Here is a 25,479-nt window from a genome sequence, read left to right as displayed (position 1 = left end):
GACCCATTTACCACCATCCACCTACCCACCTCCCATCCAGCAACCATCAGTTTGTTTCCTAGAGCTCAGAGTCTTACAGTTTGCCTCCCTCTCAATTTTCATCTTATCCTTTCCCCTATGTTCATCTGTTTTGTTTCTTAAATTCTGCATATGAGTGAATTCATATGGTATTTGTCTTTCTCTGACTTATTTCACTTAGCATAATACCCTCTAGTTCTATCCACATCTTTGCAAATGGCAAACTTTCTTTCTTTTTGTAATATTCCATTAAAACTAAAATACCCTTTAAAAATTAAAATAAAGAAAAATTTAAGGATTACTTATAAATACAGGAAAATACTATAAAAAGAAAAGCAAGGGAATGATGCACATGATTGAATATGTTAATTTTGGGGGTCAGAGGAGCAGGGAGAAGGGATGAAGGTGGCAGAGACGATGGTTAGAAATTATTGTCAGGGTCTTAGTTTATAGTTTACTTTTTACAAGGTTAAAAATAACTAATTAAATATTATATATATATAATATAATATAACTAATCAAAAATCCAAACAAAGAGCTTGCCATAATGATAGTGTGTTGTGAACCAAGGATTATGATTAATCCAGTTCTGGACACCTGAGGCCCAGATAAAGAAAGAAAAGTAACAGAGACCATTTATGATCCATCTTAGGGAAAATACACATATGCATGCATGCGTGCACACACAAGAAACCTAAGTTATTTAAGAGCATATTGTGGCCTTTATGCTTTTTCATTTCCAGGAAGGAGCCTAAAAACTTCAGCATTTGGGAAAAATCCCTGAGTAAGGATCTCATGCATTTTACCCAGAAATCAACTAAGAGTGCTGTATCTCCTTTTACTTTGTAAGCAGCTTGTGAATGGCAAATAATGTAGTTTTTTTTAAGATGGATTTTCAGCTAAAAATAAGATTACATAGGAGGGTGGTGTTGGAAACAATTTGTTTGTCATAATGTACGTTGAAGATTCATCCAGTCAATAGCAGAAACCAGGACAGCATCTATTTGACTTTTGGAAGCTGAACTTGGGTGATTTTGCCAAAATGTCATCATTCTGTTTATCACTTTTGCATTATATAAGGAGATTCTCTTCTGTGTGTTCAGTAGCACAATTCCTGTTACTTACTAGAGATTTGAGAAAATGAGAACTTTTTAATATTCAGATGCTACATAGGATGAGATGTTACCATTTCAAAGCCTTAAGAAATCTCTAAGTGGGGATCTAAGGAACCAACAAAATGGAGATCTCTGATATCTGGGATTTCAGTTTTGCTACCGAATACAGAGCCCGGGTGTTAATAGAATTGCTTTCCCTGCAGTAGGCTGTGCTCATTGTAAGATTTTTATCTGTTACAGGATGCCTGGCTGGCTCAGTTAGTAGAGCATGAGACTTAATCTCAGGGTTGTGAGTTCAAGCCCCACATTGGGCATGGAGCCTATAAAAGAAAAAGAGAAAGAAAAGAATTTATCAGTTACCATCTTCTGGCATTCATTACATAGGATTAAGTCATGAGGCTAGAGAGAGAAATGGCACAGCATGGATTTTCAGCATTTACATATTAGAAATTATTTTGAAGCTGAATTTTGAAACTTTGAGCTGCAGAATCCAGAGAAACAAAAGTAGATCACTGACGGATAAGTTTTACACTTTCCTCACCCGTGTTTTTTTCTTACTGGGTTCTTACTAAGCAAAGAGGAACTCAAGAGGACTGAAACTTGTTACCCTCAATGGTGCTAGGAGCGGTGCAGAGCCACATGCCGCCTCTAAATCCACTGCGCCATGCCTGCTCCAGCCCTGGGGCCTGAGGGCACGTGCCGTCTGACTCTGCATGGGCTCTGCTCTTGAATGGGTAACAACAGAAAATGGTATTGGAACACTGGGATTCAGCAGTTTTGCACAGGAAGCTTTGGGAGATGTTGTTTAATGTAGTGTGCCTGAAGGTGGGACAAAATTGAACAAACAAGATGAGTTTGGTGCTTTGGAAAGTGTGGAAGCTGCTAGTGAACTCTGTTCTCTATTAGGAGAAGTAACTGAAATTAATGAAACTCTTGCAGAAAATCCAGGACTTGTGTACAAATCCTTTTATGAAGATGGTTGGCTGATCAAGATAATACTCAGTAATCCTTCAGAATTGGATGAATTAATGAGTGAAGAAGCATATGAGAAATACATAAAATCTATTGAGGAGTGAAAATGGAACCCCTAAATAAGCTAGTATGAAATGGAAGGAAGGAAGGAAGGAAAAGAAAGGAAAGAAGAAGGAGAAAAAGAAAGAACTTGTTATCTCAGACAACTGGCTTTGCAGTCTGAACATTCCAACTTGAAGTCTTGTAGGATATGGTCAGTTGGAGAAGAAAGTGACCAGTGATCGTTAAATTCACTGTACTATTGCAAGCTAGACTAACTTCATCTAATTCCATTTATGAGCCAGCCAGTCTTAGGGTTTAAATTAAGGTAGAACGCAGAAGCACTGCCCGCCTGCGTATATCTTTAGTTCCTATTGATTATGTTCCTCTTTAAGACCAGAGAATATATTTTTTGATAGACATTCTCATTTGTAATGAGACTATGGGCATTTCTTTTTTTTTTTTTTTAAGATTTTTAAAATTTATTTATTTATTAGAGAGAGAGCGCACAAGTAGGGTAAGTGGCAGGCAGAGGGAGAAGCAGGCTCCCTGCTGAGCAAGGAGCCCGATGCGGGACTCCATCCCAGGACCCTGGGATCATGACCTGAGCTGAAGGCAGACGCTTAACCAACTGAGCCACCCAGGCATCCTGAGACTATGGGAATTTCTCATGGACCATCGACATTCTTGAGTTTTAGGCAGAAGACCTCAGCATGCACTAAGTGAATCAGTCTTTTTTTTAGGCAAATGAGTGTGTCCAAACCAGGGAAATATGAATACTAATAGATACTGGTTAATTTTAAGGACCATTGAAGAATAAAACAATCTGTTGGTGATCTTTTTGTATGTTTCTCATTTGCTAAGCACAGTTCATTTAAAAATGGTTTGGCTCTTGGGGAAGCCATTCCTACTTGCATTAAAGTATTACAGAACTGTCAGGCATCTGGATTATTTATATTTCTGTTGCCTTGATGCCACATTTAAATTGGGAGTGGTGAGGAGTTAGATGAGAGGCTTTGATGTTACTCTTCTCACTTTATAAAGAAACTGAAAGTTGAATCAACTTTTCAGTTTTCTTGTTGAAATTATCACAAAGGCCTCTCAGGCTGTAGCATTCTTTTTACCTTAGGAAATGTTTTACTGGACTTGAGATTACTCAAGTGAAGAAATGCAGTCATAGTCTTCAAGTGCATTACCACAGACCTACTCTACTCTTCCTTGGAAAAAGATATTGGGGAATATATTTGAACCAGCAGTGTCACTAACTAGTTTTACCTCCCTCCCTTCCTTCCTAGTATGAGGAACTCAGGCTGACATATATCACCCATAGTGTTATGGACTTGCTTTTTTTTAAGCAAAGGAATGGTGATGTTATTGAGAAGTTTGGATAGTTTAGTTTGAAAAGGAAGTATACAAGACCAGATTGAGTGAATAAGACTTTCTTAAGACTGCCTGCCCTCAAGAGAACTGTGGTCTTGTCTAAGGGGAATGTTGTTCTCTGTTTTAGGCATTTGTACTTTAAGAGGCAGTGATGGGAATACTTGATAATATATGTGATTCATTACAACTTTGAGTGATAATCACAGGAAGAAAGCTCATTGATCAGGATCATACACATCCTTGGAGACTGTTTCATAGTGATTAGAGGCCTTGCTTTTAATTGGGGGAGGAATCATAGGCGGAGAGTTATGGGAGAGGAGTCTTGAATGAATAAATTATTTTTGTATTTAATTCATACTTCCTAAATCACAGAAGCATGGGATAGATACTTCTTGAGCTTTGAAGGAAAGGCTTTGGCTTTTACATTCTCAGTGATTAACTCTTGATTCCATGAGTATATGATCTGTGTTGTACACATTTAAAATTTGGAATGATTTTTGCAAAACCAGTAAATGTGATTTGGGGCCAGTTTTTCCATCTCTGCCTCATTTGTTATGTTCTGAGAATACAAAGTAACTTGGATTATTAGATGTTTTTGGATTGCATGTTCTATTACTTTCCTTTATGAGGGTACATATTCAGGAATTTCACATGTATTCATTTATTTCTTCATCAAATATTTACTGAGTGCCTGCTATGTTCCACACCCTGTTCTAGAAGCTTGGCATGTATCTGTGATTGATAGACAAAAATCTCTAACCATTTCTTTATGAGGATTATTAACTCTCTGTAATTACAAAGTGGTCCTTAGGATACATTTATTCTTCAACTTTTTGTTAACCCTGTTTTAATGATGGAAGGAAGAACAAAACTAAAGATATCTGACTTCAGGAGAGGAGTTTTTGCAACAAAAACATTTTGCTAACAAAATGCTATTACATCAATTTTAAAACTTCCTTTGAAGTTTGGGCCACATGCAAATATCAGTCACATTGCTTTCTAGTCAACCCTCACTTTATACATCTCCAAATTTTCTTGCTTGTTCATTCACTAGATTTACCACATTGGTTTTGAATGACTTAACTTTCTGAAAATAAAATCCACTCTTAAAAGCTGATAATTGCCTTTGAAGATATTTAAAACAATGTGTTGGAGGTAATTTTAATAGCAAAAATAAGATCATGGGGCCACTTGAGTAGCACTCTGTTGTACGTATCATTTCTGGTGTGTTTATTAAAAGTAAGCCTTATTTTACAGTGACTGTGAACACATTCTCTGTTAAGTACATAGCAGAATATACCTCACAGCATCTGTCTGAGCTTGACTTTAGATGATTCTGTGATTTAATTTGTAGTAAGTAGGCTTTTTTTTTTTTTTTTTTTTTTTTTGTTCTTTCCCCTCACCAGGTCTACAATGTTTATATGGCAGGGAGGCAGCTGTGTTCTAAGCGGTACCGGGAGTTTGCCATCCTACACCAGAACCTGAAGAGAGAGTTTGCCAACTTTACATTTCCCCGACTTCCTGGGAAGTGGCCATTCTCTTTATCAGAACAGCAATTAGATGCCCGACGTCGGGGGTTGGAAGAATATCTAGAAAAAGGTAAGCTGGCCTATTAAACTCTATCTTACGTAGACATGGAGTCTAGATATGTGTTGCAACTCTTAAACTCCATAGCTAAGTTTCCTGAAACTAGTGAAAGTAAATCATATTTCTCTGACCATTGGTGTTGAATGATCTGAGCTTTGAAGCCGAGGCTGAAATGTCCAGTTCAAGGATTATTTGTCTATTTCATTGACTTGCTGAGCACTTAACAACAATAGAAAAATACGTAATTAGTTTTTGGTGCATTAGGGACCTTTATTTGTAGGGTTATATTATTTGCCAGCAAACACAAACAGACTCATCAACATGCTGAGTTGACTTAGGAACTAAGTGGGCAGTACTTAAAACATTTTTATTAAAATGATTCTCAGTTCACTGGCATATCCTACTTGAAAACTCCTTTTTCCTCTTACAGGTGCCAAGTTGTAGGTATTCTAGGTCCTTTTGATCTAAGCAGGTTATAGGTTGAAGTATTGAAATCTACTTGTTATCTCAGGACTTCCAGATAGTATATCAGAAGTGGGATGTGGATGCTAAAACTTTTGCTTATCTGGAAAGGCAAGAAAAAATGACCCAGATCTCTGGAATAAGATAGTTCATTTTGTGGCTCAGAGAAGAGATCTTGCTTCATTTTACATTATGGAGTTATATAATTTGCCAGCTGTGCAACAGGCCTTTTTTAAAATACTAATTTAATAGAATAATGGTCTTATGTGATATTTATTAATTCTGTGTCCTTGTGTCCTTGTATAAGAACTAATTGACCTAGTTGAATTTTTTTTGAACTGTAGTAGAGAGCCTTATCCCTGAAGAAAAAACTATTTCCCCTGTAGAAGTTAGTGAGATTTCCTCATCTGTTTTTAGCTTTTTTTCCTAACATGGAATGGCCTCTAAACACAGCCCTTGGGAAATGAAAAAGGGTATAAATTTTTTTTAATAAAATGAAGTAAAATTGTCAGTATAACTTAACATCCTCATGAGAGTGTCAGGAAATTAACTTTGTTATATTTAGACAATTAGCTTCTTACCTGCTTTCCTTCCTTCCTTCCTTTTTTTCTTTTCCTTTTTTTTTTGGTTGTTTTGAAGCTAAAGTTAGGGAGGTGAGAAGATGTGCTGAGCTTACTACTTAATTACCTACCCATTTTTTCCAAAATGGTTTTAACTACTTATGCTTCTCTGACTGGCCTGGTTCCTAAGCCAAGTAGACATTTTTCCTTTTGTATTTCAGTTTTGTATTTGCTTTATTCCTAATTGACTTTATCCTTGCTGGGTTTTCTGACTTGTTCTTAGAAGTTCACATGAGATTGCAAAGTTAAATTTACTGAACTTTCTCTTTTTTTGGGTGACTTCCTTTGGCTATGTTTAATATTTTTAGCAGGCTACATCTTTGAGCATCCTATTATTCCTCTGTTCTTGTTCATTTTTTTTTTAAGATTTATTTATTTATTTGACACAGAGAGAGATACAGCAAGAGAGGGAACACAAGCAGGGGGAGTGGGAGAGGGAGAAGCAGGCTTACTGCGGAACAAGGAGCCTGACGCGGGGCTCGATCCCAGGACCCTGGCAGATGCTTAACAACTGAGCCACCCAGGCGCCCCTCTAGTTCATATTTATATGAATGTTTATTGTGCCTTAACATGTCATATGTCAGGAATGGCATCCCACCTCTGCATTGCCTGCTACTGATGATTTACACTTAAACTTTGATATGTTCTTGACTTTAAAGTCTTGATTTTAGGGCCTCATGCCAGATTCTATTTTTGTTTTCTACAGTATGCTCAATACGAGTCATTGGTGAGAGTGACATCATGCAGGAATTCCTATCAGAATCAGATGAGGTAGGTGAATACTCCCTTCAGTGACTGTTTACCCCTTGGCTCCTTGTGGGGGAAAATAAAGATATTGATTATAGATTAAATTGCCATAAATTCCCCAAATGACTATTTTTTCAACCTCTGTTTCTTCTGTACCCTGCTTATCTTTCAAGACCTAGTACTAGGTTCATCTTCTCTTTGACGCTTTCCCTGATACTCACGTCATTGGTTTTTCATTCCACCAAGAACTTTTGCAGTCAGGACCACCCGATCATCACCTTGTTGCTCTCTCATTCTCTAATTTTTTTATACATATAATCAAATTATCACTTTATATTTTTAGTTCACTAGACTGTGAACTACCTGTAGGTAAGAGCTAAGTCTTTTTTTTTTTTCAGTCTTATTGAGGTAGAATTGACAAATAAGAATCATCTGTATTTGAAGTGTACTACTTTATGTTTTGATATATGTATACATTGTGAAATATCACCACAGTCAAGCTAGCGAACATATCCATTACCTCATAGTTACCGTTTTCTTTCTTCTTTCTTTCTTTCCTTTATGTGTGTGTGTGTGTGTGTGTGTGTGTGTGTGTGTGTGTGTGGTGAGAACACTTAAGATCTACCCTCCTAGCAAAATTCCAATATACAATATAGTATTGTTAACTCTGGTCACCATGCTGTTATACATTAGAACTCAAGAACAAGAACTTGGTCATCTTTATGTATTCCCAGTGCCTTACCATAATGTCCAGCATATTGTAGGTGCATAATAAATATTAATGGAGTAGAAGAATGAATACATAATGCTGCTATATTAAATAGTGTGTTATCTACTAACTATTTTATATGTATATGTCTTATTTTCCCGACTAGATTATAAGTTTCTTGCAGACAAGGGCTTATAATGAAGTAATGCTTAGGATGGTTTTAGATGATGAATATTTTTTAAGTGGTAAATGAAAATCGACTTGCTCTTAAATAGTTGTTTCTCTCTAATAAAACTTAGAGAGTCAAAAATCTGTTAGAGGAGGGGCACATGGGCAGTTGGTTAAGCATCCAACTCTTGATCCCAGCTCAAGTCTTGATCTCAGGGTCATGAGTTCAAGCCCTGAGTTGGGCTCCACACTGGGGATGGGGCCTACTTAAAAAAAAAAATCTGTTAGAGGAATGTATTAATCCTCAAAACCAATAAGAAAGAAGGATCTTTTGAATTAAGGGATAAGAATTGTTTACTCTTCTCTAGAAGAAAATTGAATATTATACTAAGATTCCTGCATTTCATCCTTTTTTCCTGTCAAAGGTAAATGATTACTTCAGGCTTTAGAAAGGAACTTAGGATACTACTTGAGCCAATCTAGTGTGCCTCACAATTTAAACCCAGAGAATGTTTGTCAAAACTATTGCTTTCAGTTGTTTTCTTTTCTCATTTGTGAGTTCTGAATGTTTAGAAGTAAGCCAAAAATCTCATCTGTGTTTGACCTAAACTGCTTCACACGTGTTCTGTTTTGAAATGTGAACACATTGGCTTTAACCTGTTTCTTTTCTCCCTGTTCATCTTAAAGGTTAACTGCTGCAGCCTGAAGTCAGCTTTCTGACTTGTAAAATATATTGACTTTAAGGTTTCTTTTTACCCCTTTTCATTGGAATTTGCTTTCTGTCACATGTTTAGGTTGTTGTTTAGCTAGCATGTTACAAGGAGAGTAAGGATATGCTGGGTGATAAATTCTGTCTCTGTATCTTTTCCCCCAGAACTACAATGGTGTCTCCGACGTAGAGCTCAGAGTAGCACTACCAGATGGAACAACAGTTACGGTCAGGGTTAAAAAGAACAGTACTACAGACCAAGTATATCAGGTAAATTAAACTTGGAACAGGTAGACTCAACATTGGTTGGTATAAAGCTAAGGAAAGATGGATTAAATGAGTTAATACATATAAAGTGCTTGGACTTATCTGGCATATAATAACTTTATTAAATGTTAGCTACTCTTGTTGATGTTATTATTAATGTGAAAGTACTTTGCCCTCCTTGAAAGAAAGGTACAGTATATATCCTGGGTCATAGTAGGTATGATTAGCCCCCCTCCTTTTTAATTGTAAAAAACTTAACATACATGAAAACAGAACAGTACAGTGAACCTCCATTTTTCCATCACCCATATTTAATAATCATCAAGATTTTGCCACATTTGTATTATATATCCTTTTTTCCTTTTCCTTTGTTTAAATTTTTTTTTTAAAGATTTTATTTATTTGGGACAGAGAGAGAGAACACGAGCAGGGGGAGAGGGGCAGACAGAGAGGAAGGGCAAGAAGCAGACTCCCCACTGAGCAGGGAGCCTCATGCAGGGCTCGATTCCAGGACCCTGGGATCATGACCTGAGCTGAAGGCAGTCGCTTTACCGACTGAACCACCCAAGCGCCCCTTCGTTTAAATATTTTAAAGCAAATTCCATTTTATTGGACCTGTGTATATTTCAGTATAAATCTCTAAAAAAATAAGGACATTCTTCTTATATAAATACAAAGCCATTATCAGACCTAAAAAATTAACAGTATTTCCTTGGCATTAACTAATAACAAATCCATAGTCAAATTTTCCCAGCTGTCTGAAAATGATTTTTTATAGTTGGTTTGGTAAAATCTGGATCTAAACAAGGTTTGGTTTTTATGTTTATTTTAATATAAAGCAGTCTCCCTTCCCTTCCCCAACTTTTTATTTCCATGTATTGGTTTGTCGTAGAAATTGGGTCTGTGTTGTCCAGTGTCCCACATTCTGAATTTATCTGTTTGTTTCTTTTATCTGTGTCATTTAATATGTCTATCTTCTCCTTACATTTTGAGTAAGTTGAAGTTTGTTCGAGAGGCTCGATTAGGTTCAGGTTCAGCTTTTTTTAATAAGAATACTTCATAATTGGTGATATATATATATATATCGATATATATATATATATATATCTATTGCTTTTCAACAGAGTTACACAATATCTGATTATCCCACTTTTAGTGATACTAAGATTAATCAGTGGGTTTAGGTGGTGATAACCTGGGCTCTCTATTGTAAAATTTCCCATTGGTCTGTAATCAGATAAGTGTATTATCGATGATTGCTGCCTTAACCAGTGATTTCATTAAGAGTTGCAAAGTACTGGTTTTCTAATCTGTCATTTCTTTGTATTTGTTAGGTAGAATTCTTCTGTAAAGAACTTTGCCTTATTAACTAGGGTTATGTAGTTACCCTAAAATACACTTTGTAGGAAAGGGAGGATAAATACTGAATTTTTTAATTGCCAATTGTCAGAGTAAAGAATTGGTGTCCCAAAAAAAAGAATTGGTGTCCTAGTTGATCCCAGTGATGTCCAATGAGATAATTATTTTATTTTATTTTAGTATCGTGGGTTTTTAGGTATTTAATATGATTTAATCATATATTATCTTTGATGTTCAGATTGTTCCATTTTTGGCCAGTGGAAGCTCCTTCATGTCTGCTTCTGTATTCTTTTGATGCAACTTATTTGTTTGGAATAGCATTCTTGCTTTCTGGTACAACAGGGTGTTCTGGCCTCATTTTGTATATTTCTCATCCTAGATCTAGAATCAGCCACTTTCCTCAGGAGTCCTGGTTCCTTTCAGTAAGAAATTATATATATATATTTTTTAATTTAATTTAAATTCAGTTAATTAATATGTAGTGTATTATTAGTTTCAGAGGTAGTGTTCAGTGTATATAACACCCAGTGTATATAATACCCAGTGTTCATTACATCACGTGCCCTCCTTAATTCCCATCACCCAGTTACCACATCAGCCCACCAACCTCCCTTCCAGCAACCCTCAGTTTATTTCCTTAGTTAAGAGTCTCTTATGGTTTGTCTCCCTCTCTGATTTCATCTTATTTTACTTTTCCCTCCCTTCCCCATCCTCTGTTTTATTTCTTAAATTCCACATATAAGTGAAATCATAGGATAATTGTCTTTCTCTGACTGACTTATTTTGCTTAGCATAATAATTCCATCCACATCGTTGCAAATGGTAAGATTTCATTCTGTTTGATGGCTGAGTATTATTCCATTGTATATATATACCACATCTTTTTTATCCATTTATCTGTTGATGGACATCTGGTCTCTTTCCATAGTTTGGCTATTGTGGACATTGCTGCTATAAACATTGGGGTGCATGTGCCCCTTCGGATCACTACATTTGTATCTTTTGGGTAAATACCTAGTAGTGCTCTATTTTTAACTTTTTGAGGAACCTCCATACTGTTTTCCAGAGTGGCTGCACCAGCTTGCATTCCCACCAACAGTGTTGGAGGGTTTCCCTTTCTCCACATCCTTGCCAACATCTGTTGTTTCCTGACTTGTTAATTTTAGCCATTCTGACTGGTGTGAGGTGGTATCTCATTGTGGTTTCAATTTGTATTTCCCTGATGCCTTGTGATGTTGGGCGTTTTTTTCATGTGTCTGTTGGTCTTCTTTGTCTATGTCTGTGTCTTCCTTGGAGAAATGTCTGTTCATGTCTTCTGCCCATTTCTTGACTGGATTATTTGTTTTTTTGGCTTGAGCTTGATAAGTTCTTTATAGATTTTGGATACTAGTCCTTTATCTGATATTTGCAAATGTCTTCTCCCATTCTTTAGGTTGTCTTCTGGGTTTGTCATCTGTTTCCTTTGCTATGCAAAAACTTTCTATCTTGATGAGGTCCCAATAGTTCATTTTGGTTGGTTTTTTTTTAAGATTTTATTTATTTATTTGACAGAGAGAGACACAGAGAGAGAGGGAACACAAGCAGGAGGAATGGGAGAGGGAGAAGCAGGTTTCCTCCTGGATCCCAGGACCCTGGGATCATGACCTGAGCTGAAGGCAGATGCTTAACGACTGAGCCACCAGGCACCCTAGGCCTTTTTGTTTATCTTTAATCCTGCTTTGATCAAGACTTTCAGGAAGACAGGTTTCTGGATATTAATATTTATTTTTCCTTTGTAGCAAAGAAACAAATCTGTTCCCCATACATTTACTCATGTACTATATACCATGGCAAAGGGTATGTGCAGAATTTGAGGTACTGCTGAAATTACAAAATGGTGCAGTGATTGCAAGGAAAATGTTAATTTTACAAGTTGCCGATGTTTTGTTTTGTATTTTTTTTCCCTGAGTATTTCTCTAGCGAGGCCAATTACTTATTTATTTTTTTGGCACTTTTCTCCTCATCCTGAGACTTGTAGCTATAAGCCATTTTCCAAACTTTTTTTTTTTTAATTAAAGATTTTATTTATTTATTTGACAGAGAGAGAGACAGTGAGAGAGGGAACACAAGCAGGGGGAGTGGGAGAGAGAGAAGCAGGCCTCCCGCTGAGCAGGGAGCCCGATGCAGGGCTCGATCCCAGGACCCTGGAATCATGACCTGAGCCGCAGGCAGACGCTTAATGACTGAGCCACGCAGGCGCCCCAGCCATTTTCCAAACCTTGAAAGCATTTCAGTTTCTGTTCAGTACAGTGTAGAATGGTGACTTAGAACTTTTATAATCTCCAATTTCTATCTCACATCAGGGATGAACTTAGGTTTGTTTGATATGTGAATAGATCTGGGAAGAAGGATATAATTATATTTGGTTTACTGAGACACTAGTATTTAACAATTTTATCTTGTTCAATTAATACCTTATTTATATTGGGACTGATCTGGAAAAAGAATTGTACTATTTTGTGTTTTTTGAGTTTTGTTGTCTTCTGTTTGTAATTTCAGTTTTCGTTTATTTGCACGTGGAGTCTTTCAGTTGTTTGTTGTCATATGAGCTCCTAGAAAGAAGGACTAATACTTGTTTTTGTTTTGTTTTTTAAAGATTTTATTTGTCAGAGGAGAGAGAGCCCAGGCAGGGGGAGCGGCAGGTAGAGGGAGAAGCAGGCTCCCTGCTGAGCAAGGAGCCTGATGTGGGACTCAATCCCATGACCCTGGGATCATGACCTGAGCTAAAGGCAGACGCCTAACTCACTGAGCCACCCAGGCGTCCCCTAATACTTGTTTAATATTCCTCTGTTGTCCCAACATTTTACTGTTTTCATATAGATACTCATGGTGATAATTCTTAGGAAATGGAGGTCTCCAGGCTGAGGCATGGATTGTCCAAAAAATAAATAAGAATAATTTTGAAGCATGAACAAAATTGACAACTATTTTAAGCTCAAGAACCAAAGATACAGATTTTGTATGTTAACAGCTTGTGTTAAATGCAGGTTAAATGTGTGAGAGTGGATATTTAAGAATTTATTTTCTTCTTAAGATCTGTTCTTATCAAGCACATGACTTATAAGTGGTGTTAAAAAAGACCTTCGTGGGATGAAGTCATATTTCAGAGAGAAAAGATGATATTTAAGGAGAGATTATTACCAGCTTGAATTGGCGGGGGAAATCATTTTAGAGATCATAACTGTTTGGGTCAAATACAGGTATATTTTTCCCCTTTTATTTCATACATATGTGTGCATGAGTGCATGTACACATACATATAAAGAAGAATAGCTTTAGATGATGAATTTAGTTTATGTGAAACCAAGATAGTGAAACGCCTCCCTTTCCCCCCTTGCACATGCACACACCTGTCTTTTCCCAAAGTATTGTTTGATTTAGTTACCCTAAAATGAATCTATCCTGTTTATACTATAGGCTATTGCAGCAAAGGTTGGCATGGACAGTACGACGGTGAATTACTTTGCCTTATTTGAAGTGATCAATCATTCCTTTGGTAAGTGCCAGTCAGCTAATTTAAGTTTTGTTTGAGGGTATTTTATTCTAATACTATCAGACTGAAGCTCCCAGAAGCTGTCATACTGAAACTGTTTGCCTGGAGAATAAGAGCTTGAAGAAGGGGAAATCCCACTCACTAGGACTGTGTCCCACAAGCAGACTAGGCAGATTCTATTAAGCCCAAGTCAAAAGGGTGTCTGATCACTGTCGATCCTTTTTCCTCTTTTGTAAGTATAACTTACTTATACCTAGCACTGATACTTCATGATGTTTTTTAAAATCAGAGTTTCAAAATTAATATATTCCAATGAAATAGCCAAAAAGAAGGATATTCCATTTAGCCACAACTTGTTTTAGTGTACTTTTATGCTTTTTGTAGATAATTAAGAATAGCTTTTTATTTTCAGGAGTTAGAAAAGAGATACATTGCTTAAAAACCTTTGCTTTAATGCATGTATTTAATTTTCCATATTCTCTTTCTAGGAAATTTTATTGCATGGTGACAGGAAGTTTCTCATATGTTATTTTATAAAAGCTCAGGATGCTGGTCACATTGGTTGCATTGAGTTCACAAAGGGGAGGAAGTCTGAGTGCTTGCTGTTAATGACAGATTTCCTATAGTTTATGGGTCTTTTCTACATCATATATATATGGGGCTAAGGCCAGAAATGACAGATATTGATTGATCCCACCTTCCTCATCCAGAAAGGAGGGGAGAGTTTCGTAGGTTTGGGTCACCTTGCCATCCCTGGTCAAGGTGTAACAAAGTTGATTCCCCCTGAAGCAGCCATCTCCTTATTACTCTTCATCTTCCCAACTCCCTATGGTCTAACTAGCAGATATAAATGTTACAGAGGATTGCTAGGGAACCACAGCACTTGGATTCTAATCTTACCCCTTTTTTCTAAGCTTTAGTTAACAAATAAAGTGGGAAATATTAAATCTGTCATTTTGCAGTGTTACAAAGTCAAGTAAACATCAAGAGAAGAAAACTCTGAGCCTTTCCAAAGAAAAGTAACATAGAAATTAAACACAATAGTGTTTTATCCTGCTGTGCCTTGTTAGGAAGAGGAAGAAACATTACTGAGAAGATACTTTTCACTTTGATGAATGTCTTAGAGTTGGGGGTGGGGAGTGGGGAGAGTCTTTCAGCTCTTAACAATAGAAGCAGTTCATTGAGAATTGCCACATGAGAGACTGAATGCACCATGGCTGGGTGGGTAAGAGGAGAGGCTTGCTTTAAGGATGTTCAGTGGACATTGCTGTAATTTACCAGATAACGGATAAGATATTTTAATTGACTTTGGAATAGATGCTGTCTGCACAGTCAAATGTTAGTTCAAGGGCGCGTCATTACAAGTGATAGATTTCCATCAGTTTGAGGCTCGATTGGCCATAGTCATAGTTAGAAGGGATAGCTTTGGCTAGAGAAATGGTTATTTTGTGGTCCCATAGCAGAGCTACTTGATGGTTCTAAGCCAATGTTCTGGTTAAGGAAAGCCTGCCATTCTTAATATCTTACACAGTTTGTGCTGAGGAAATTCCCTACATATCTTTTCACTTTAGCTTTCTTTCTTTCTTTCTTTCTTTTTTGCCTTCTCTTCAGTACGTAAGCTGGCACCTAATGAATTTCCTCATAAACTCTACGTCCAGAATTACACATCAGCTGTGCCAGGCACCTGCCTAACCATTCGAAAGTGGCTTTTTACCACCGAAGAAGAAATCCTCTTAAATGACAATGACCTTGCTGTTACCTACTTTTTTCATCAGGTAGGTGAATTGATCTTCCTGGAAAGGCCTGATTTCTTTTTCTGCTTATATGTAGTATGTAATTTGCCAATCCAGTGTGAATCCTTGGATAAATTGCTTTGCCTCCTGGATCTTAGTTAAGTTACATTTTTAAAATGTTCTATCATGGGGCAACTGGTTGGCTTAGTCAGTAGAAGATGCAACTCTTGATATTCGTGTTGTGAGGTCGAGCCCCATGTTGGATGTAGAAATTACTTAAAATCTTTAAAAAAAATAAAATATTCTATCCCATTTAACAGAAGATAAATAAGTTTAAGAAGTAAAGATGTCCTGGAGTTAAGAATAAATTTATTTATTTATTTATTTTTAAAGATTTTATTTATTTATTTGACAGAGAGGGACACAGTGAGAGAGGGAACACAAGCAGGGGGAGTGGAAGAGGGAGAAGCAGGCTCCCTGTTGAGCAGGGAGCCTGATGTGGGGCTCGATCCCAGGACCTTGGAATCATGACCTGAGCCCTAGGAAGATGCTTAACAACTGAGCCACTCAGGTGCCCCAAGAATAAATTTATTACTGTTTTTTTTAAACAACAGGAAATGAGCATATGGCTATGTACTTATTAAAAAACTTTTCTTCAAAATTACACATACATAGAGTTTAAAGCGTCAAATAGTTCTATAGAGGTTATTATGAAAAATATTAATTACTCCACTTATCTTTATCTCTGCTCCCCCTAGACAACCATTTTCACCCCCTTTAGCTTTTGTTTTATATTTGCTTTCATGTCTCTGTTATGACTTGGTTATATTGCTCCTACTTGAATTTTCAGATTCAAGCAGTATCTCTTAATTTCCCACTATAGAAGATGAGACTCTAGCTCCATTTCCTCCTGCATTCCCACTATGTGCCATAACCATACCCATACTCAAGTGTACTTTGCTAGGTGACAGAGCTAGAAGTTGAAATGGTTTCTTGACTTCAACTCTGAACTCATTATGTTATGTAAATATTTTCTCTTAAAAGGGTATGGGGAATGATTTTTACCTTAAAGAAATCAGCAGTCTTCTGGTAAAGGTTCAAGTGGCCCCAGCCTGGTGCCTACAAAAGTCGTTCTTGTAGCAAATCACTGAGATTGGATTCTGAATACCCTGGACAAGTGATTCTGTTTGTTCTTTCCCTTCCTCTTGTTTTTCTCTCCCAAAGATGAATTTTCCCTTCTATTAGATTTTTAAAGTTTTTCTTGGGATAGAGTGAGATTGGGAAGGGGACGCATGTTTCATATAGCTGAACCAGGAGTAGTTGAGAATAAGCATATTATACCTAGGTACCTTTATGCCTGTATCAAGTCCTTTTGGGGATTTTTGTCCATGTACGATCTCAGATTTATCACTTCCTGTCTTCCAGTTGTTACCATCCTAGTTTTACAATCTTGTTTCACGTCATGCTTAAAGCACCATAACATCATCAGTCTCCTTTTCTCTCTGTAGCTTGGTTCATTTGGCACTCATATAAATCAGTCTCTCTTTTAAAAGTAACACAAATTTTTATTGCTTATTTTAGCTCCAGTAGTCCTTAGTGCTGTCCTTAAGTCTAAATTTCTGTGCCTGTTTTCTGGGATCCTTCATAATCTGTTAACTTAACCCATCCAGCATTATATTTTGTTGTCCCCTGACATGTACCCTTTCTTTAAATCAGGCAGATCTGTCTCCCGAATGTATTTAAGCTCAGATGCATTCCTGTTCCCTGACTTCCATTTGTAGTTTTTTCTGTTCAGCTTAACCTTTGGGGTCCAACCAAGTCTTCCCTGATAACTATAATTAGCAAAAAACTCTGCTGTTTTTACTGTGTATCACTTACTATCTATACCATACATCTTTGCTACCTCATTGTTATCTTTAACAATTATATGTTATCTTTCAGTATTCTCTAATTGTTTCAACCTGTATAAATTAACTGGAATTTAAATCTCTTAACAGGAGAAACAAGATCCTTCATGTGCCTAGAACAATTCTTGAGCGCATACTGGGCACTCTTTAAACGCTACTTATTCCAATAAATATATCCTTGTGGCAGAGTTCACTGGTGATGATGATGACGGTCCAAATGGATAAGAGTTGTTCTGAAAAGGAATCTGTATCTCTTTATTTTTATCAATAATATGTTTGATAATGACTTTGATGTTCCTTTCTTCTCTGCCCTTGTTTTGGTGACAGGCTGTTGATGATGTGAAAAAAGGTTATATCAAAGCAGAGGAAAAGTCCTACCAATTACAGAAGCTGTATGAACAAAGGAAAATGGTCATGGTAGGTTTATGTCCCCATAATCTCTTTATAAAACACCTCTTCTTATCTCTTAAACATGTTGTTCCAGTCATTTTTGAAAGATGTTACAACTGGTCAGTGGCTTAATTAATTTTTTTAAAAAAAAGGAGGGGGATATAGGCCTTCATGTAATGCCCATTATGTTCCTCCATTTAGCATATTAGAGGGTATTTTGCAACATGTGGGTATTTAACTTTATTATTGACAATAACCAAACAGTATTCTTTTTTGATAAAAAGTTCTAAAACAAAAGATGTGCAGAACATTTAATATGTAAATATCAGTTCTCGAAGAGTTGATATTTAGATTTTTAACATTAGAAATTATTTTATTTTGGCTCAGGTCGTGATCTCAGGGTCGTGAGATCAAGCCCTGTGTAGGGCTCTGCACTCAGCAGGGAGTCTGCTTGAGATTGTCTCTCTTCCTCTCCCTCTGCCCATTCCCCCTGCCCCACACACTCCTGCTCTCTCTCTCTCTCAGATGTTTGGAAAAAAATTATTTTATTTGTGATTTAGCAATTGCAAAATTATTTGTTTTTATAACTTCCTTCTTTGCAGTTCCTTAAAACATATATGCTCAGTGGTGCCTTTGGTTAGTGTGCTATCTTAGAGCTGTGCTGTTTGATTCAATAGCTGCTTGTGTCATGTAGCTATTTAAATTTAATATTAAACTCATTTAAATTAAATAAAATTTAAAATTCAATTCCTCAGGTGCACTAGCCTCATTTCAAGTGTTGAGTGGCCACATATGGCTAATACCGTACCATGTTGGACAGCTCAGATACAGAACATTTTCATCATCACAGAAAGTTCTGTTGGAGAGGGGCTGCCTACAATATTCCTTAAATGTTTTAAAATGAATTTTCAATTTGTACCTGCCATAAACACAGGGATGGAAATTGTCAAAAGTAAAATTTGTAAAGAATGCTTACATAAAATTTCACTCATAGCATTTTAAAATTTCTTTCTTGGCGGGCACCTGGGTGGCTCAGTTGGTTAAGCGACTGCCTTTGGCTCAGGTCATGATCCTGGAGTCCCAGGATCGAGTCCCACATCGGGCTCCCTGCTCAGCAGGGAGTCTGCTTCTACCTCTGACCCTCTCCCCTTTCATGCTCTCTATCTCTCATTCTCTCTCTCTCAAATAAATACATAAAAATCTTAAAAAAAAATTTTCTTTCTTGGCAAATTCACATATAGTTGAAAGTTTTCCAATTACAGTTTTTCATGATTTCACACAAGACAGTTATTGCATTGGTGATGATGCTGATAGATCACTGAATTTCTTTTGTACCCTCTGTGTGTGCACTTTTTTATGAGGGGATATTCTCTTTCTAAACTAATTGGGTTGGAATAAGAATACAAACAAGTCAGCCATTGAACTCAGCCCATAATCTTATATCTAGCTGGGATAGTCATTTTATCGCTTATATGACAAAAAGTAGTAAATCTGTTTGTCTTAGAAAACTGCCAGAGATCAGGGAACCATTTACCAATGTTCTGCATACCAACAGGCTAAAATAGACAACACAAAAATCTTTTAAACAGAATTAATTCTTGGCAGAATTTTGGTAAAGGGAATTTTACTGTGTGAGAGACAGGATTTTAAAACTCGATTTTGGGGCACCTGGGTGGCTCAGTTGGTTGAGCATCTGATTTCCGCTCAGGTCCTGGTCTTGGGGTCCTGGGGTCGAGCCCCCCCACCGTGTTGTCGGCCTCCTTGCTCAGTGGGGAGTCTGCTTCTCCCTCTCCCTCTGACCCTCCCCCTGCTCTCTCTCTCAAATAAAATCTTAAAAAAAAAAAACCAACTCAATTTCCACCTCTTCTTTATATTAATGTGTGATTCTGGCCAACACATCTGCATCTTTTTGGTGAAAAGGACCAACTACTAAAGGACCATCAGCCTCTGAAATATTTCTTTGCCTTTGCCAAAGGCAACAAATCAAGGTACTTTCATAAGGGCTTCTGATAATTCCAGTATGGAATACATATTGTTTCTTTGCACATGTAGTACTCCAGACACACTATCTTCCATTTGTGCATTCAACAACAAATATTTGTTGATTACCAAGTGTGTGCCAGGCACAGTAGAAGGTGCTAAAAATATATAAATAGGTTTGGGTTGTCCTATGGCAAAATATAAAAGATCTGAATTTAACAAACTTGGTAATCTATTACAAAATTACTTTTAGACTCAAATTTGTATCTTGTAATCACTCAGTTAAGAACTCTAATACAGGGGTGATTGGGTGGTGCAGTCGGTTAATCATCTAATTCTTGATTTTGGCTCAGGTCATGATCTCAGGGTCATGAGATTGAGCCCTGCGTGGGTGCCTCTGCTTAGGACTCTCACTCCCTCCCCTTCTGCCCCTCCCCCTCCAGCTCACCTGTGCACACACTCTCTCTCTCAAATAAGTAAATGAATCTTAAACAACAACAACAACAAACCTCAAGTACAGTTGATTTTCCCCCCTTGGATCATTGGAATTGATCATTGGATCATTGGAATTGAGTATAAGATATGCTTAAACGTTTATGGAATTCTGTTGTCTTGAAAACCTAGTGCCACAAGTAAGTACTAGCCCTATAATATTGCAATTAGATTTTAAGTAAAATCCCACCAAAGGTTGAAACGCATGAATTTTATTCAAGTGTAATTTCATGTATTCAAGTATTAGTGTTCAAAGACATTAGTCTACCCAGTGGTCAGGTTCAGTTCATTGAAATTTCCAACTCAGATGGGCCCTTCTGATCCCATGCGTCTTGATAGCAACTTAATATGGTTGATAGGCCCAAGATTAGGCCAAATCACTACTATTAGTTGCCAAATCACTGTGAGACTTTCAACAAACTTCAGTTTTAGTTTCTTTTCTATAAAATGGGAATATTTGGATTGCCAGCTATCACGTAGACTCTTGACAAAATACTCCAAAATTCTTAAACATCTGTAAGTTCCCTTGTTTTCCAAATACAGAAGACAGCTCTTTATACTTTGTGCAAATCTAGGAGTATAGAGATTTGCCTAAAGCTGAGAAATACTACCTGACCTGAGAATCTGAAAATCTTATTTCCCATATGAGATTTTACCTCTGTCGTCATACCAAGGCCACAGGTGCCCTTAGTTTCCACTCAGGCTACTTTTAGAACTTAATGCCATTAGAAAGTCCCCTAAAGGTCCTTTGCTTTCAAGGACTACATTCTTGAATATGGAGGGATAAATCAGCATTTTGATTGAAAGGTGAGAGAGGGGCACATAGAGTGTGCCTGGTACTGTTCTAGGCACAATATGTACATTCTCATTTCCTCCTTATACCAACTGTGCAGGTGTGTGGAGAAGTAGAGTCTGAGAGATGAAGATTCTGACTTATTATCACTTAGCTTGTCAGAAGTGGAACTAGAATTTGAACCTATTTCTGTCTGACTTCAGAGCATGTTTTTTTCCCTGTAGCAGGGACAGAAACTGGCCGCAGCAGCCTTTATTCCCAGATGGCAGAGGGGAAGCCCTCAGGCAGAGTAACTTATACAAGGTCACAGAGAGAGGTCAGGGTATGCATAGCTCCATGCCTCATCTGATGGCTTTTCCTAATCCCTCCCTTTGTCTACATGTTTCTCTTTTTAAGAAATAAAATAAAGCTCCCTATTAGGAATATGGCAGAAATATTTTTAAAACAATAGTGGTGCCTCTCAAAGACGAGAAATCTCAGCAAATGTGTTATATGTAAGGCTCTTTTGGTAAAGAATGCGAGCAGAACCAGTCCCAAGGCTATGTGACACCTTCCAGCATTTGCAAAGGTCCTAAACACCTTTGAGCAGAATTTGCTGCTTACTGAGTATGCAGACTTTCCCATGACTGTGTTAGGAGGGTGCCGTGGATTGAGCGCTTGCAGGCCTGCTTGCAGGGCACTCTTCTTTTTCCCTTTAATATTTTATTGTAGAATATTTCAAATATGTAAAGAAGTTGGAAGAATAGTACATTTAAGCCCCCATGTACTCATTACCCAGTTTCAGCAACCTTCCACTTTTCTGCTGTTCATGTTTCATCTGTCTCATGCACATGCTTTTTTCCCCCGGAGTTTTGTTTTTTTTTAAAGACTTTATTTATTTACTTGACAGAGAGCAGGAGAGCACAAGCAGGGGGAGTGGCAGGCAGAGGGAGAGGGAGAAGCAGGTTCCCCGCTGATCATGACCTGAGCTGAAGGCAGTAGCTTAACCAACTGAGCCACCCAGGTGCCCCTCCCCTGGAATTTTTAAGAAAAATATTCATATACATCATTTCACAGGGCATTCCTGAGAGAGAAAATAGTTTAGCCCTCTGGCTAAGGATAATGGGGCCTTTAAAATTATTTTTTTAAGCTAAATACTTGAATGGTCACAAGTAACTGTGTGATGTAGGTGCTATTACTATTTTCCTTTTCACAGGAGAGGAAACTAAGGCTCCTGGGATTTAGTAATTTGCTAGAGTGCAAGTACCTTGCCCAAAGTGACATAGTTAGGAAGTGACGGAGCCAGGATTCAAGCCGAGGGTAGTCTGGGCCCAGGCTCTTGACCACTCTTTGTACACGCTTCCTGTCCCAACCTTTGTTTCTGCTTATAACCCCAGAAGAGTTTTATTCCATGGCACTGCCTGTCCTATCTACCAAAGTTTAGTGGCCAGAGATATCTTTTTGCCCATAGTGCTAATGGCAGGGCCAAGCAGTATCTACTTTTATCCCTAGTACAGCAAGGATGATGAGATAAGGGGATGGAGTAGGGTGATAAAAGGAAGGAGAAAGAAAAGAAAAATGACACAAATCAGGTATTGTGGTACTTCCTGTCACTGTGTTCTTGCTGTCATTTTATAATTTTCCCCTTCGAAGTTGCCATTATACCTAAACAGAAGTAAATACAAAGTAGGGAAGGGAGCATGTGGTGTGATTTTTTTTTTTTTTTTTTCCTGTGGACCTTTAAGTCTTCCCAGGGCAGTAGCAATGGTCTTGGTTCCATTCATTGGTACCAGAGCTACAGGTTGCCCAGGGTCCTTTTTGTGCTTAGGTCCCTTTGTCTCTTCTCTCTTAGGCAGAAGGCGACTCTGCAGTGTGTTCCAGTCTCCCTGCCCATCTAGTGTAGATCAGCTAGTGTGCCGTGCCTTTGTCTTCCTTCCAGCACTCCCTGCATGTCCCCAGTGTGCTCTGTTCTCTGTGTGGGGACTCAAGGCTCTTTGCTTATTTCCTAGTCAGTCCCTGAGAGGAAACTGGGTCAGAGTACATGCATCTTTTTTTTTTTTTTAAATCATCTTTTCCCTATTTCTGTTCTGTTTTCCTTCCCACTCATCTTTTACTCTTAACTTAAAATAGGGAGTTGAGTGAAAGAGAGGCCAGTCTTCATTGTAGAGGGGAAAGGACAAAGAGCTGAGTTGGAGTCCTTTCTGAATCAGTCCTGTAGCACTGTACCTCTGAGGGTTGTATATGCCACTCAGTTTGGTCCACATGCTTTTTAAGGAGGCATAGGTACTGGAGACCGGGGGATGGTGGCACTGATCTGGGGACTAGCGGCAATAGAGAAAGGACCAGTGGCCAAGAAATTAAACCTCGCTTCTAATCTTGACTGCTCCACCTGTGACCTTAAGCAAGTCTCCTGGGGGAGACTCTGGGCCTATCTTTAGCAGTCTCTTTCAGCTTAAACATGTTATGAGTATGAGATGTGGGATAGCTTACTCCTCCTCACAGAGATCCTTATAACTTTTGATTTGGGAGGAGACATGAGCTCCCTTTCCTTAATCATGCAGATCGCTTTGATTCCCATCCCAGAGGCAAGTGAAAGGAGAGGCAGACTTAATGGCATTGTGAGTCCCCCTCTACACAGAGCATCTCTTCTGGCTCCGTTGTGTACTTATGGGGTAGAGAAAGGAGGTGGGGTTGGAAGTATGAAGGTAGAAGCTGGAAGTGGAGCAAAGGATCTGCTCGGAGTCCTGGCTCTTCTTAGGGCTGGGTGTGAGACCAGAGCATGGTCTTCAGGTTGCTGGGTGAGAGTGTTCTCTTCATGGTGGTTTAATACTACAGTAACACTGTTTTTGCCTTCCTTTTTTTTTTTTTTTTTTTTTTTAGTACCTCAACATGCTAAGGACTTGCGAGGGCTACAATGAAATAATCTTCCCCCACTGTGCCTGTGACTCCAGGAGGAAGGGACACGTCATCACAGCCATTAGCATCATGCACTTTAAACTGCATGCCTGCACTGAAGAAGGACAGTTGGAGGTGACAGTTCGCCATGGGGCTGGGGCTGGAAGTACTAGGGACACAGTTGCTCAGTCACTTGCTGGGGTTTAGTTCCTGTTGGGAGGGGAGATGAAATCAAAGCTCTTTTGATGGGGTAGGTAAATTGGCACTGGATCCACACTAATCCTTACCTTCCTGGCTCCTCACGCTGACTCTTACTCTTCTGTCAAAGTCTTTTCTTTAAAATGATGCAGACATCTCACTCATTTCACTTCTGCTGTCTGCTTCAGAACCATCCTAGCTAAGCTCCCCAGCATTCTCGGACTTACGCTCTTGTTCTCGGATGTTTAGAACCAGGTAATAGCGTTTGAATGGGACGAGATGCAGCGATGGGATACAGATGAAGAAGGAATGGCCTTCTGCTTTGAATATGCCCGAGGAGAGAAGAAGCCTCGATGGGTTAAAATCTTCACACCATACGTGAGTGGTAGACAGGGAAACTGTCTTGGGGAAAGTAGATTGGGTTTGAAGTTCTCAAGCTGAATGCATAAATGGGGAGAGCTATAGAGGTAGCAGTTGTTTTTTGAACCCTAGAGCCCCAGGTATCTTCCTGTCTTTCCTGGAGGACTGACTAGGATTGGCAGTTTCACATCCCGTTTGACTCACAACTACCACTAGAAGGAGCCAGAGAATAGTAGATGAACCAGACCTGGGTTTTGGTTTGTTTGTTTGTTTTGTTTTGTTTTGTGGTGCTTGTCAGGGTTTTTCTCTAGGTTGAGCAAGTTTGGGAGGTGGGGTAACAGAGGGCAGGAGTTCAAAGGCATGGCCCTGTGGTGCCTGATCTTGAGAAGTCAGTGTTGCTATTTTGTTTTTGTTTTTCAGTTTAATTATATGCATGAATGCTTCGAAAGGGTGTTCTGTGAGCTCAAGTGGAGAAAAGAGGTAATTCTAAATCTTGAATTGACTTTTTTATCTGTTTGTTTGTTTGAAGTGATAGGCCTGTGGCCAAATACCTGGGACCTTCACCTCCATCTCAGTCTTTATAGGAATATTAGTTAGAGACTGTTTATTCTTCTAGAGAGGTTATTCTTCCAGCCTTTGGAGGCTGAATAGACTGTGCAAAAGAAGCCCTGCTTTTGTCGGTGGGTAGCCATTGGCTGTAGGCTATTCCATCTCCCATGACTTCATGGCCCCTCCTCTGCTGTGGTTTTGTTTTTGTTTTTTAATAAAATCACTGCCTATGTTGTTCCTGACCCAAAAGGGCAGCTGTCCTCAGTTTTAGCTGTTCTGACTAGACAAGTCATGACAGAACCTGTCTGGGCGAACCAAGAATGCATATGTGTGGGAAAGGTTCTGCCCCTGTTTTACTGCTGTCCATATTTGCCAGTGCTGGAGCAGAATTTGGAAGGTTCTGAATAAGTTGCTACTGATTCTCAAAGACAATGTTTCTGAAGTTCAGAAGGAAAGTCGGGATTATAAAAATTTATAATCTTGGTACAGTAGAAAGAACATTAGGCTCTGAGAATCAGA

The 25,479-nt window shown here is 38.3% G+C and overlaps 1 protein-coding gene across 3 annotated transcripts in view; it reads left to right on the top strand.

The window, feature by feature from the left end:
• SNX27 (sorting nexin 27) overlaps positions 1–25,479 on the top strand; it is a 67,504-nt gene that overhangs the window by 35,829 nt on the left and 6,196 nt on the right. For all 3 annotated transcript variants that reach the window (XM_025858296.2, XM_073888472.1, XM_025858297.2), the window contains 9 exons: positions 4,931–5,123; positions 6,900–6,964; positions 8,692–8,796; positions 13,609–13,687; positions 15,296–15,459; positions 17,652–17,741; positions 23,839–23,988; positions 24,301–24,429; positions 24,832–24,891. In XM_025858296.2, coding sequence (XP_025714081.1) covers positions 4,931–5,123; positions 6,900–6,964; positions 8,692–8,796; positions 13,609–13,687; positions 15,296–15,459; positions 17,652–17,741; positions 23,839–23,988; positions 24,301–24,429; positions 24,832–24,891 — 1,035 coding nt within the window. The remainder of the gene's footprint in view (positions 1–4,930; positions 5,124–6,899; positions 6,965–8,691; positions 8,797–13,608; positions 13,688–15,295; positions 15,460–17,651; positions 17,742–23,838; positions 23,989–24,300; positions 24,430–24,831; positions 24,892–25,479) is intronic.

Source organism: Callorhinus ursinus, unplaced genomic scaffold, assembly GCF_003265705.2.
Source record: "Callorhinus ursinus isolate GAN/ISIS: 27379988/994484 unplaced genomic scaffold, GSC_fseal_2.0 scaffold90, whole genome shotgun sequence".
NCBI classification, from domain to species: Eukaryota; Metazoa; Chordata; class Mammalia; order Carnivora; family Otariidae; genus Callorhinus; species Callorhinus ursinus.
The sequence above is the reverse complement of the archived record's forward strand: the minus strand, read 5'-3'. Positions and strand labels throughout refer to the sequence as shown.